A 14512-nucleotide genomic window follows, 5' to 3' on the forward strand; every position below is an offset into this window, starting at 1 on the left:
AAATACATTTCATAAAACTATCTTTCATCTTCCCTGTGTATGCTGTCAAATATCCATACATTATGGAACATCAAAAGGCACAGTCCACCAATTGATAGAGACCTTGTATTTCATTCATTTATTCATTTCATTCATTCATTCTTTCTTTCAAGTTGAACTTTAACAACAAGTTAGAATCTAACTCGTTGAACTTTTGTGGGCCTTGTCCGTCAGAAGTGCTTAAATGCCCTGAGGGGAAACTGTTGGGCCATATGCGTTCCAGGGTCTGTTCTTGTCCACTGAACTATGTGTTTCACTCTTTGACTTTAGATTAAAGGAAAAAGATCTGGTGTTTTCTATCATCTGTAGACTTTGTGCTACCTGTCCCTGTTTTGGTGGATGAGGGAGCCTTGGAAAGCAAATGATGAACCTCTAGAGATGGCTGATAAGCCAGTCTGAACCATTTTAAATGTATTTTATCGGGTCACTGTGTATGTGGGACAGGAGTTTCTTAAACATTTTCTTAAAAGGTACATGACACTAAAGAAGAAGAAAAGAAGAATGGATGCACTGAGAAAACACTGATTTTGTTAACAGAGATTGAGACTTAGAGACTTGAACATGATCTTAGAATTTTAAATGAAATAGGCCTGTTTGCCCCACCTCTGACTTATTTCTGTATTCTTGATGCATTCATCTTCCATATTTTGAAAATATTGTAGTCAGGGGCAGGAAAGTGACAGAAGACATGCGTGCTGGTGTGCCATGTTTACTCTTCCTCAGTGATTTTCAAGTCAATATTCCCCATGACATATGTCAAAGTAAGCTTATTTGGTCAACATTGAAGTCAATTTATGATTAGAAAAATAAAAATGGAGGGTTTCTTTTAATTTGTTTCATCAGAATTGAACATTTAGGAGTTAGAACTGGGATAAGATTTGAAAAGCCATGAAACCAGATTTGGCAGTGCCTCCAACCTGCTAAAAAAGCACTGTAGTATATGTTTCTCCAAAAATTTAGTATCTAGCTATATCTAGGCACTGGGATTAAAAGGAATGAACTAGTTTCAAAATTTCCAAAATTCTTCTGGATTTTAATGGATACTTTAACATTTGTTCTGGAGTCAGCCAGGATGGAATTTGTATCCCAGCTTCCTCACTTTCTGAGTAATTTTGACAAAGTGGTTTAGTCTCTTAGAGACTCAGTTTTCTATCTGTAAAATAAAGACTGTAATTAGTATGCATCTTGGAGGATTGTTGAAATAATTCTTAATAATGTGTATAAAGCTCATAATTCTGGATATGTCATGAATGATGGCTGTCAATGATGATAGTATAAACAATGTTCATCACATCCATATTATTTTCATATCATTTCACATATAAAATTCTTACAACTCAAGGTATATATTATATTAATGAAATGCAACTCAATTTAAAGAAGGGTTGCTCCCTTGAAGTTGAAACACTTTCCTATAAGTATTACACAGTGATTTTTAGCTCGAGGTCTCAAGAGAAAGGATATTATTATGTAAGTAGCTTTGAGGGGTACATCCTGACATGGCCAAGTACGACCTATCCATCATTCCAGCAGGCCCATCTGAGAAGCTGGACATGAGTCAACTGGTTGCAATAGGAAGCCTCTGCATTCGTTCTAGCAGCGTCCCTTGTCAAGGTAGAAGGGCAGTCTCTCTCCAGTGAAGCAAAAGCCTGATCAGATTATATGTCAGATCAGGTACACAAGAATGTCCAGTGAGCCTGGCCCACAGGGCAGAAGAAGGAAGCCATGACAAGGTCAGAACATCCAATTAATATGATGCCGATAACATATTTTATGTTTTCACCTCTAGGACAAGCATGACTTTCGGGACTCTGTGAGAATAACTTTGGATTTTAATCTTACCGATCCAGAAAATGGGCCCGTTCTTGATGATTCTTTACCAAATTCAGTACATGAATATGTGAGTCAGATTTTTTAAAATTCAGAATACTTATTTGTGGATATATTGGGGAAAAAAACTGAAACACATAAACAGATGTATACACAGAAGCCTAAATCAATTATATTATTAAAAAAAAAAGAATTAGGGCTTCCCTGGTGGCGCAGTGGTTGAGAGTCCGCCTGCCAATAGGGGACACATGTTCATGCCCCGGTCTGGGAAGATCCCACATGCCGCGGAGCGGCTGGGCCCGTGAGCCATGGCCACTGAGCCTGCGCATCCGGAGCCTGTGCTCCGCAACGGGAGAGACCACAGCAGTGAGAGGCCCGCGTACCGCAAAAAAAAAAAAAAAAAAAAAAGAATTAGACTCTTCTAGACTTTTCCCAATTCTTCTAACTTCCTACTGTTGGAGTTTAAGGGAACTTATAAATGACACCTATTTTTATCGCCCCTAAATTTAGGACCAATCGAAAGAAAGACATGGGTTGGCCAATTGGAACTCCCCTTTATTACTAATGAACACTGGGTTGCAGGGCATGGTTTGGGTATAATGGGTGTCCTCCTACGGAGCCAGGCATAGACCACAGGTAACCAAATAGGTCATTAGCAGTGCTCGGCAATCTCAGGCCAGCAATCTCGGGCCTTTCGGGGGGCCCACCTTGTAAAACTTGCAGAATGGAAATGTAGACGTATGCTTCCCATGAGCTCACCACCGCCCCAAGAGCAGAAGAGACAGGAAGGGACTGAGCTGTGTTCACCTAGTTTTTGCTTCCAAATTCACAGAGTCTACTGTCCCACCCCTGAGAAAGAGTGAGTGAGTGGGTAAAAGGATGGGATCACAAGTGTGGCACCAATGGAGGAATCACTAGTGGTGGAGAATTAGCTTTCCCCCGCACCTATCTTCTGCTTTCCCTTCTCCCTTCCAAATATATTTATTGAGTGTCTAATATGTACCAGACATCAGAGCTTACAGTCTAACCTAGGAAATAGTTATTAGGTAGTAATTAAAGCACATGCTCTGGAGAACTTCCAGAGCTCAACGGGAACTTCTGCTAGACTGAAGTGTTTCAGGGCCACTCCCTGGAACTTATGACATTGCATTTGAGACCTGAAGCCTAGGAAGTGGAAGAGCAGTGGTCCAAGCAGAGGGATATGTGCAAAGGTTCTGAGGCATAAAAGGAACTAAACTAAAATCACTAGCATGGCTGAAGCTGAAGAGCAAGGGCAGAAGGTCATGTGGGATGAGGCAGGAGGCACAAGCAGGAGCCAGATCACCAGGACTTTATGCCACTGCACAGATTTTAAATGTTTTTGAGGAGCCGTGGAATGCCATTGTTGGTTTTAATTGGTTCACTGATACCACTGGATTTTTTTTTTTTAAGGATTACTTCAGCTGCGCAGTGGAGAATGATTGGAGGGAATCAAGAGCGGGTGTGGGAGACCAGTCAGGAAGCTGTTACTTTAGTCTAGGGAGGAAATAAGATGGGTTGGACTAGAGGTGGTAGTGGAAATGGAGAGGCAAGGAGAGCTGTGGGAAATATTTAGAACAGCGGTAGAATGGACTGTTCTTGGTGATGGATTAGATAAGGGGAAGGGCTTAATGAAGAAAAGGAGTCAAGGGAAGCTCCCAGTTATGTGGCTTGCTCATTTTCTACCCTCTTGACTGAGGCTATTATGATCCTAAGTATTTGATTCTTTTAAATAGAAAATCTCATAATCAGAGGTGAGTGTTACAGTGTTCTCTCATAACTTTGGATTGTAGAGTACTTGACTTATTTCTTTGAAACTGTTCTACTCTGGCAGACGAAAGCCATTGAAAAACATCTGTGAAAACTGTGCATTCCTTAAAGGAATGGAAGAATTTATAACCAAAAGTAAAGGTTATAATTTTCCCCTATCAATTATAGGAACAACTGTAAAAATTCCTTATGATTTCTGCAGTGAAATCTATTCTCTTTATGATTTTCTTCTTTCGGCAGTATGTCATTTCTTTTATGCAAGTTCATAGGTAATTTTCAGTAATGCCTAGCTAAAGTTTGAAAAATGTTTTTCTGTGAACATTTCAGATTCCCTTTGCCAAAGATTGTGGAAACAAGGAAAAATGTATCTCGGACCTCGCCCTGGATGTCTCCACCACAGAAAAGGGCCTGCTTATTGTCAGGTCCCACAATGATAAGTTCAATGTTAGCCTCACAGTCAAAAATAAAGAGGACAGTGCCTATAACACCAGAACCATAGTGAATTATTCTCCAAATCTAATTTTTTCAGGAATTGAGGTAAACTTTTAGTTTTACATTTATTTATTCTTGTAATACTCACACGTTGAACCTACTTTTCATACTACTGAGGTAAATTTTTATTACATTGATTTTAGAATAGAAAGCATTTTGTACAAAATTAGTACTCACTGATGGTGAAAGGACCAAGATTTTTTTAAAAGCTTTTTCTGGATATATTTCTTTAGAGCTCTATGACTCTTCTTGGATTCAGTATGAGGAGAGGATCTCTGATATACCAAAACTTTATGCATGGGCTTCCCTGGTGGCGCAGTGGTTGAGAGTCCGCCTGCCGATGCAGGGGACATGGGTTCATGCCCCGGTCTGGGAGGATCCCACATGCCGCGGAGCAGCTGGGCCCGTGACCCATGGCCGCTGAGCCTGCGCGTCCGGAGCCTGTGCTCCTCAACGGGAGAGGCCACAGCAGTGAGAGGCCCACATACCGAAAAAAAAAAAAAACTTTATGCTTCACAGAAGCCTTACACCACTGAAATTGAGACTTGAGTCAAGAAAAATAATAAACATAACACTCAAAGTCAAAAGTTTAACAGAAGGGCAGAGAAGGAGTAATACACGTGCTGAATGATAACAAAATATTTACATGCAAAAAAATCGATACCATTCCCTACTTTTTCTATACACAATCCTTAAACTGGCAAGAGAGTTGTATTAAATGATTATGTCTCATTGTCATGACAGAAGGTTGTTTTAGTTTTTGTTTTGTTTTGTTTTTTTTGACCATGCCACGCAGCTTGCAGGATCTTACTTCCCTGACCAGTGATCGAACCCAGGCCCCTGGCAGTGAAAGTGCCAGGTCCTAACCACTGGACCACCAGGGAATTCCCCAGAAGTTTTTTATTATTTTGGCAATAACATACAGCTGCATAAGATGCTCTATCAGGATTAATTAATACTTCCAAATTTGAACTTTGCTTTTAATTCTGATCTCTGAATGAATATACTGAATTAAAATTCAGTATATATGAGTTAGTAATATATATAATTCATATTAAAAGCAAATACACTTATTATATACAATATTAAACACTTTAATTGTCTAGTTTCTATAAATTCAGATTTTCACTGACATTTCTCTCCATTTATTAGGATATCACTTAGGGACATGATACTAAGATAGGCTTTAAAAATGTCCTATATTACTACCACCTATTTCATTTTATAATAATAAACACTTATTACTGATATGTACTATTCTAAGTTCTTTATAGTTTTTTTTATTTTATTGAAGTATTGTTGATTTACAATATTGTGTTAATTTCTTCTGTACAGCAAAGTGACTCAGTTATACACATATATATACATATTCTTTTTCATATTCTTTTCCATTATGGTTTCTCACAGGATATTGAATACCCTGTGCTATACAGTGGGACCTTGTTTATCCATTCTATACTACCACCTATTTTAGATTCAGGAAAGAATGTTAATTAAAAATCCAAATGTGCAAATTGATGCTGGGAAAGTATTACCACTGAATTCTTCTCAGAAAAGAGGACTATATTAAATATCATTGTACCTTCTTCAAATGACTTCATGGCCTTGGCAGAGAGGCAGAGCTATGAAATCAACAAGGCCTCTCTTCTCCTCCTACTAATGACAACAATAGTAATAATAATAATAGCAGTCTTTTCTTGAGTCATATTATGTGTCAGAAACTGTTCTACAAGTTCTACTTATTCATAGTTATTTAACTCTCATTAATTCCTTTGTACTAAGTATTATTATACTACAGAGATTCTAAGATAAACCCCTTTTTTCACAATTTAACATTTCTGTAATTGCATTTTACAATTGCTGTGTTAATTTAACAGGCAGCATTATTGTTTCCTTCTTATTGGTATGTAAAATACTGGTGAGTCTCATATTCAAGGTCATTTTCAATTTGATGAGATAGAGTTCGACTAATCCCACTTGACAGAAAATCAGGCCCAGAGAATTGAGGAGTCCCGACAAGGATAAAGCTAACAGTGGTAGAATCAGAGTTTAAATCCTGGTGTTTCCAGGTCAGAACTCAAGCTCTTACCCACTCCTCCAGTGACGACCATTCACTGTGGGCTTCCATATGTCGGTCCAGTATGTGTGGGTTATTTTGTGCAGCCACCTATTCACCCTGTGAGGAAGATGCTGTTAGTACTCCCATTTTTCAGTGGAAGATCTAGACAGGCTGGTGTGATGCACTTCATCCTACAGCCATCCTTAACCGAAGTGATGTTTTCACATTTCCCTGGGCTGTGGGACAAGTGATCTCAGAATGCTGTGACTCTCACAACTATACTGAGAAACAAATCCTAGCAAAGCAGTCTAAGGCTCAGCCGGGAAAATTCTAGACCATCAAGGTCAAGTACTTCACCTGCGTGTCTGCTCTAATTCTGTTTACTTTCTCTTCCTAGGCTATCCAAAAAGACAGTTGTGAATCCAATCATAATATCACGTGTAAGGTTGGATATCCTTTCCTAAGAAGAGGAGAAATGGTAAGCAGATTATAGAAAATACATGTGGCAATTGGATATGGAAAATAATCTGCTCAAAGCCAAATATATAAATCCTTCTAGTGGTAGTTTAGGATGATAGATGAACAAGATTGAATTCAAAATTGTGAGATCTTGAAATCAAAAGGCAATTGTGGCATGGGTCAAACCCAGACACCAGGACAAAATTAAGAATTTTTACTCTACAGCTTATATGATAAATGGAGCTGGGAAATTCTGGTATTAGTGTCGCCTATGTAGTAGGCTTTTCTACTGTAGGAAAAAGAATCTTTCAAACCAGTTGGTTTAGAATTTTAGAAACTCTACTTCCATTTCTCTTTTCTTAAAATAATAACCTCACTGAGATATAATTCACATACCACAAAATTCACTCATTTAAAGTTCAGTGGGTTTTAGTATATTCACCAAATTGTGAATTGTGTACCATCACCACAATGGACCCTATAACATTTTCATACCCCACAAAGATACCCTGTATGCATCACTAGTTACTGCTGTTTATTTCCTCGATAACCCCTCCATCAATCCCAGGCAACCACTAATCTACTTTCTTTCTCTATGGATTTGCCTATTCTGACATTTCATATAAATGGAATCATACGATATGTGGCCTTTTGTGACGGGCTGACTGGCTTCTTTCACTTAGCATAATGTTTTCAAGTTTCATCTATTTATCAGTAATTCATTTTTCTTTAATTTCCAAACAATATTCCATTGTATGAATATATCAAATTTTATTCATTTATCAGTTGATGGGCATTTGGGTTTTTTCCACTTTTTTGCTGCTATAAATAATATTTCTATGGATATTTGTGTATAGGTTTGGTATGGACACATGTTTTCAATTCTCTTGGATGTAAACCTAGGGGTGGAATTGCTGAGTTATATGGTAACTAATGTAACATTTTGGGGAACTGCAAAACTGTTTTCCAAAGTGGCTGTACCATTTTACATTCCTGCCAACAATGTATGAGGATTCCAATTTCTCCACATTGTTGCTACCTGTCTTTTTATTATAGCCATCCTGGTGGGTGTGAAGTAGTATCTCATTGATGTTTTGATTTGCATTTCCCTAATGGCTAATGAAGTTACATATTTTCATGTGCTTATTGGCCATGTGTATTTTTTTTTTGATTAATGTCTATTCAGATCGTTTACCTATTTTTTAATTGGGATATCTTTTTGATTATTCGGTTGTAAGAGATCTTTGTATATTCTACATGCAAGTCTCTTGTCAGAAATGATTTGCAAATATTTTCTTCCATTCTGTAAGTTGTCTTTTCATTTTCTTGATGGTGTTCTTTGGAGCGCAAAAGTGTTTACTTTGATGAAGTCCAATATATTTATTTATTCTTTTGTCATTCATGCTTTTGGTATCATATCTAGGAAGACTTTGCCTAACCCAAAGTCACAGTTACTCCTGTTTTTTCCAAGGGCTTTACAGTTTTAGCCCTTATATTTAGATCTATGATCCATTTTGATGGACTTTTGTGTATGGTGTAAGTAAAGAGTCCAACTTCATTCTTTGTGGCTATTCCCACACCATTTATTGAAAAGACTATTCATTCCCCCATTGAATTGTCTTGGCACTCTTGTTGAAAATCAGTGGACCATAAACACATGGGTTTATTTCTTGTATCTTTGTTGTATTTCATTGATCTATATGTCTGTCTTCATGACAGTACCACATTGTTTTGATTACCATAGCTTTGTTGTAAGTTTTGAAATCAGGAATTTTAAGTCTTCTAACTATGCTTTCTTTTTCAAAATTGTTTGGCTATTCCACGTCCCTTGCATTTCCATTTGTATTTTAGAATCAGCTTGTCAGTTTCTGCAAAAAAAAAAAAAAAGCCAGCTGGGAGTTTGGTGGGTATTACATTGAATCTGTAGATCTATTTGGGGAGTGTTACCATCTTAAAAATATTAAGTCTTCTGACCCATGAGCATGGGATGTCTTTCCATTTATTTAGATCTCCTTTAATTACTTTCAAAACTGTTTTGTAGTTTACAGAATACAAGTTTGCATCTCCTTTGTTAAATATATTTCTAAGCATTTTATTCCTTTTGATGCTGTTTTAATGGAAATCTCCTTTTAATTCATTTTCAGATTGTTTATTGCTAATGCATGGAGATACATTTTTTTTTCATACTGATCTTTTACCCTGCAATCTTTCTGGAATTATTTATTCTAATAGTTTTTTTTAGAGGATTCCTTAGGATATTCTATATATAAGATCATGTCATCTGCAAATAGAGGCATCGTTTCCAATCCAATGCCTTCTATTCCTTTTTCTTATCTAATTGCCCTGCCTAGAACCATACTAATTGAATAGAAGAGAGAAGAGCTCTTTCATCTCTTTTTAAAGAAATATTTGTGGGCTTCCTTGGTGGCACAGTGGTTGAGAATCCACCTGCCAGTGCAGGGGACACGGGTTCCATCCCTGGTCTGGGAAGATCCCACATGCCGAGGAGCAACTAAGCCTGTGTGCCACAACTACTGAGCCTATGCTCTAGAGCCTGTGAGCCACAGCTACTGAACCCGCGTGCCGCAACTACTGAAGCCCACGAACCTAGAGCCTGTGCTCCGCAACAAGAGAAGCCACCACAATGAGAAGTCCGCGCACTGCAATGAAGAGTAGCCCCCGCTCGCCACAACTAGAGAAAGCCCATGCACAGCAATGAAGACCCAACACAGCCAAAAATAAATTAACTAAATAAATCAAAAAATAAAATAAAATAAAATAAAGAAATATTTGTTTCCATGAACAGCAGAGAATAATTATCTCATTTAATGATAAACATGGTATTTGCATGTATTTTCAGTGAACGTTGCTTTTCGGTATGAATATTTGCTCCTTATTCACTATTGAGTTAAGGAGGGAAATCTTTAATTAATCAAAATGATTAAAATAAGAAGGTATTTTATTTACTTGACATAGACTTAAACAAAAAAAGAGAAATATTATCCCAATATTTATTTCAACTTTCTTAGATTATAATATTTTTATAAGACTTCAAAGTAGATCCCTCACATCTTTAACACACATCCTAAAAAGTTGACAAACACTGGTTTGGACATCTGGAAATGGCAGATGTCTATCTATAGTGAAATCCTTAATGACAAATTATCGATAATGAAATCTTTTAGCTCTTCTTTTTGCAAATGAGAATTCAAAAAGGCCTTTCCCCTTAACACATGTGGCATGGTTACTAGTGATTTAGGATACAAACCACGAATCATAATAATTATCATTAAATTCAATAAATATTTTCTATGTCCATTTTAGCTTATAGAACTAACTAGATGTACCAATTTACTTTTGGAACCCCATCATAAAGTCTGTTCTTGACTATTTCAAATGAAATATACTGTGAATTTGCATTCGTTCCCTACAAATCTATAAAATACACATCACTTCTGAAAAAAAAAACACTCCTAATTCCTCTAATTTAAAAACACTCCTAATTCCTCTAATTTGACATGGAAATAAGGAATGTCAACTCATGTCTACTCCTTCCTTTGACCACTTCAATTAACCTTGGAATTATCTCTATTTCCTAAAGAATAATGATATACCCTCTGTTATATCCCAATCATTGGAGACATTCATTGAAATCTTAATAATTTCTTAACCATCTTTTCCTTTCTTTAGCAATTCTTTGGTGCTTAGGGCAAAAGCTTTACTCAAAGTGTGTCATTGTCATCAGTAGAGAGATGGAAAGATAACGTGCAAGTAATTTTTACATGGGCTTTACACTTAGAATATATTTTTAGATTTGCAGTGTAAGCATTTCAGAATCAGGTCAATATGCATAGGCAGCTTCTTCAGCCCCGCTTCTCTGCTAGTCTCTTCCCTCCATCTGAAGCCTCCTCGGGAATGCCAAGACAAATGTCCAGGCCAGTCAGAGGGCTAAGGACAGTCAGGGAAACAGGAGCTCACTGAGAGACTCTGGCAGTTGGACCCACCCAATAAAGCTTCTGCTGGAATTGTGATTACTATTTCAAAGCAAGAAGAAAACTATAGAGCTTCAGATTCTTAGAAGAACTATTTTTTAAAAAACTAACTCAAGAAATATGTGGGAGAAGAAAATTCCACACATTAGAGTGTACGACCATGCAAATCTCAAGATCCCTGAATTCTATAAATGGTGCCTAAATTGAATAAAAGAGCTTTAAGTATCAAATCTTGTCTAGTCACAAAGATAAAATTTTAGGTAACATTTATTAATTGTACGTTTTGAACTATCAATTTTGCTGGCCCAAATTCCAAAATACCTCAGCACATTACTGGGTGTGTAAGCATTATTATGAGGCCTCTTGGACTAGAATTCTGCTGATGACATATTTCTTCAATGAGTAATCTAGTTTTTGTTCTGCCTGTTGGTGTTTATAAAGAGCCATGAATTACATGTGTTCAGGCATAGTTTCTCAAAAGTAAGTTACTTCCTGTATTTGAGTGTCAGTAAAACAAAAACATTTTCCAGCTTTCCTTGGATATTGTTTTAATTCTGCAATTTATAAACAAAACTCACTGCATTTTTAAGTTATGATTCTTATAGTTTACTTTAAATGGCCAAGCCTTTTATTTTGTTTTATATTGTTTTTGTTATTCCTTAAAGGTCCACAACTTTTTTATACTATCAAATCAATGGAATTCAGTATGTGTTCCCCTATTTTATAATGGATAGATATAGATGGTTGCTGGTACTTGAAGTTTCCATTTTAAAGAGGCTTTAATTATGACCATTTCATAATAACATTGTTTATGATTGTGATCTGGTAGACAATGGTAATATGATAAAATATCATTTATATAATTTAATGTTTTAATCAAAGCAAATATTCTACTTCTTTATCTGTTACTAAAGATATTTTTATTTTATAGGTAACATTCAAAATATTATTTCAGTTTAACTCATCTTATCTCATGGAAAATGTGATTATTCATTTAAGTACAACAAGGTTGGTTCCTATGTGTGCATGAGTGTATGTGTATGCATGCATATAATTTCTTTCATGTATTTAAAATATTTTGTTTTATAGACTGACTAGAACTTCTTACAGCTTTTATGGGATCAGTAGAAGTAGAAGGCAGTGAACCCCTTTGCTTCACAAAAACATCCTTATGAATAATCAGCAAAATAAAGAAATTTTCATTTAATGGACATAATACACCTAACTGGATTAAATCATTGGTTCTATGAGCTATAAAATATGTTGTAATCACACGTCACTTATATCTGCCAAATTGCATTTAAATCCATTTAAAATTTTACAGGCTTTTCTAATTTAAAAACTTTTACTGACTGCCCATCAAGGCCAACTGAATCATTAGAGGGACTTAAAGTTTTATGATACCCTTTTGTAGCTTAATAAATTTTAGTCAAATCAGTCAAAGCTTCTGAAATGGCGTAGAATACACAAACTAAAAATAACAAAAGTCTAATAAGGAAATTGAAATAGCGCTTACCTTTCTTCTAAGTATAACTATCCACTGGACCATAAGCAACTTGAGATAAACTTTTATCATTTGTCATTTTATTCCCCAATAAAAAAAAAAGTCTAATAATCACTAAATAAATGTAGAGTGAGAATGAATGAATTAGTGAGTAGTGAATAAGTGAGAAAATGAATTAATAGATGAGTTAATTCTGTATGCTCAATTCAGTTCAATTCAATAAATATTTATTTGAGATCTATTATGGACAAAATATTGAATTTGTCACTTAGGGAATATAAAATTAAATAAGGGCATGAACCTCTTCATGGGGTGAATATTACAGTAGGGGACTGAGACTAGTATTTAAATTATTATAATACAGGATAGAACAAGGAAAATTCATTAGAGAATTATAAGCCATGTGTCAGAGACTTAATGGAGGGTGAAATTACGTCTGCTTGGCAATGAGAATCCAAGAAAGCTTTATCAAGGAGGTTATAATTGAGAAGGACCTTAAAGGGTGGGTAGCAATTCAGAGAGGTTGGTCGGTAGTTAGATGGAACATTTCAGGCAAAATTTACAGCTTGAGCAAAAACTCAAAGGTAGACCACTAGATCTATTTGGGGGAATATTGGCTGACCCATTTTAGTGCAAATATAGAGAATACACAAAGGAGTAATGGAAGATAAACACGGAGTGTACATCTTACTATGTTACAGTGAGTGTACATCTTACCATGTTACAGGAAGTATTGAATTTCAAAATGAGGCATCTTTTCTTAGTTGAACAGGCCATGAGGAGCCAGAGAAGTTTTTGAGGGGTGAAGTCATAAATACAGAGCTGTTTCTTTGGAATATTAACTTAGCTGCATTGTGGAACGGGACCATTCACAGCAAAAGCCCAATCACACATACATCTATAGCCCAGGGCAGGGAGCTGCCTTCACTGCCCCATCATGCATACCAAGCCGCTGATACACTTGGGAATAAGCAAAGCCATTAATGGGTACTCTCTGCCCATTCTGTGAGACAAAATGCTAGGTGCTTAGTCACTTGGTAGAGAGGTGTGTGTGATAATAATAATGAAATCTAATATTTATTGAGTATGTCCTAGGCACAATGTTAAGTATTTTACACTTGGTACTCACCATTTATTAAGAATATAATGGTAGGGCTTCCCTGGTGGCGCAGTGGTTGAGAGTCCGCCTGCCGATGCAGGGGACATGGGTTCGTGCCCCGGTCCGGGAGGATACCACATTCCCGCGGAGCGGCTGGGCCCGTGAGCCATGGCCACTGGGCCTGCGCGTCCGGAGCCTGTGCTCCGCAGCAGGAGAGGCCACAACAGTGAGAGGCCCGCGTACCGCAAAAAAAAAAAAGAATATAATGGTAAACCCCCCATTTTATAGATGAAGAAACCAAGGCACAGAGAGATTAAATAACTTTCCCAAAGTGGGTCTATGTCCAAGAGCAATTTCATGCACTCTGGCCCCAGAGCCAGTGTTGGTTACTATTATATTATTTGGATGTACTCTTTTGTAAGACAGAAGAGTGTGAGATATGTGTGTGTATATGTACGTATAAAATATATGCATACATTTACATAATATATAATTGAAACGATAACTAAAATCAGGGGAATAAGGGCTCAACAAATAATACAATCATCAAGTACAAGGTATAGAAAGACTATTAAATGACAAAAAATTTCAGATTTACTCTCAGCTGTGTGATCCTAGGCATGTCTCTTCACAAGGGCCTCATCTGTGATAAATAAGAATCACCTGTGTGATTTGTATTAAAAAACACAAATTCATGAGTCCTAACTCGGACCTACTAAATCTGTATTTTTCTAGGAGAGAAGCCCCAAAATCTGTGTATTTAACCATTGACCCAAGGATACTTATCATTATTCTCATAGAAGTTTGAGAAACCTCATACTAAATCAGGGTGGTTTTCAACCCTCGCTGCACTTCAGAATCACCTCGACATCTTTTAAAAATACCCATCTCTGATCTCCCTCTCCACATTGAAATTTTTAAAAAATCAAGGATCCCACACATGTTGTGTGTGTGCTTTATTTAGTTGCCAAAATAAACTTCTCATTCAAATGCTTAGAAAGGTCTATAAATAGTCAGTGGTTTAATGATTTGTCCAACTGTGCTGTATGTTTTCTAGTGACAGTGAAGAGCCACCTGAAGCCCTTTTCGATAATGAAGTAAATGTTTCCATCCCTGTAAAATATGAAGTTGGACTACAGTTTTACAGGTAGGAGAACACAGCACTTTCATGTTGATGCTTCCTATAGCCCGGTGGATCTCAGCTTGTGGTCCCTGGCCAAGGGCATCAGAATCACCTGGGAGCTTATTAG

The 14512-nt window shown here is 36.8% G+C and overlaps 1 protein-coding gene across 1 annotated transcript in view; it reads left to right on the forward strand.

Moving 5' to 3' along the window:
* Window positions 1-14512, forward strand: part of ITGA1 (integrin subunit alpha 1) — a 166976-nt gene that overhangs the window by 135994 nt on the left and 16470 nt on the right. Inside the window, exons 18-22 of the mRNA XM_029217228.1 lie at window positions 1829-1939; window positions 3985-4194; window positions 6606-6686; window positions 11591-11667; window positions 14320-14409. Coding sequence (XP_029073061.1) covers window positions 1829-1939; window positions 3985-4194; window positions 6606-6686; window positions 11591-11667; window positions 14320-14409 — 569 coding nt within the window. The remainder of the gene's footprint in view (window positions 1-1828; window positions 1940-3984; window positions 4195-6605; window positions 6687-11590; window positions 11668-14319; window positions 14410-14512) is intronic.

Source organism: Monodon monoceros, unplaced genomic scaffold (assembly GCF_005190385.1).
Source record: "Monodon monoceros isolate NGI ecotype Baffin Bay Population unplaced genomic scaffold, NGI_Narwhal_1 Super_Scaffold_12, whole genome shotgun sequence".
Taxonomy (NCBI): domain Eukaryota; kingdom Metazoa; phylum Chordata; class Mammalia; order Artiodactyla; family Monodontidae; genus Monodon; species Monodon monoceros.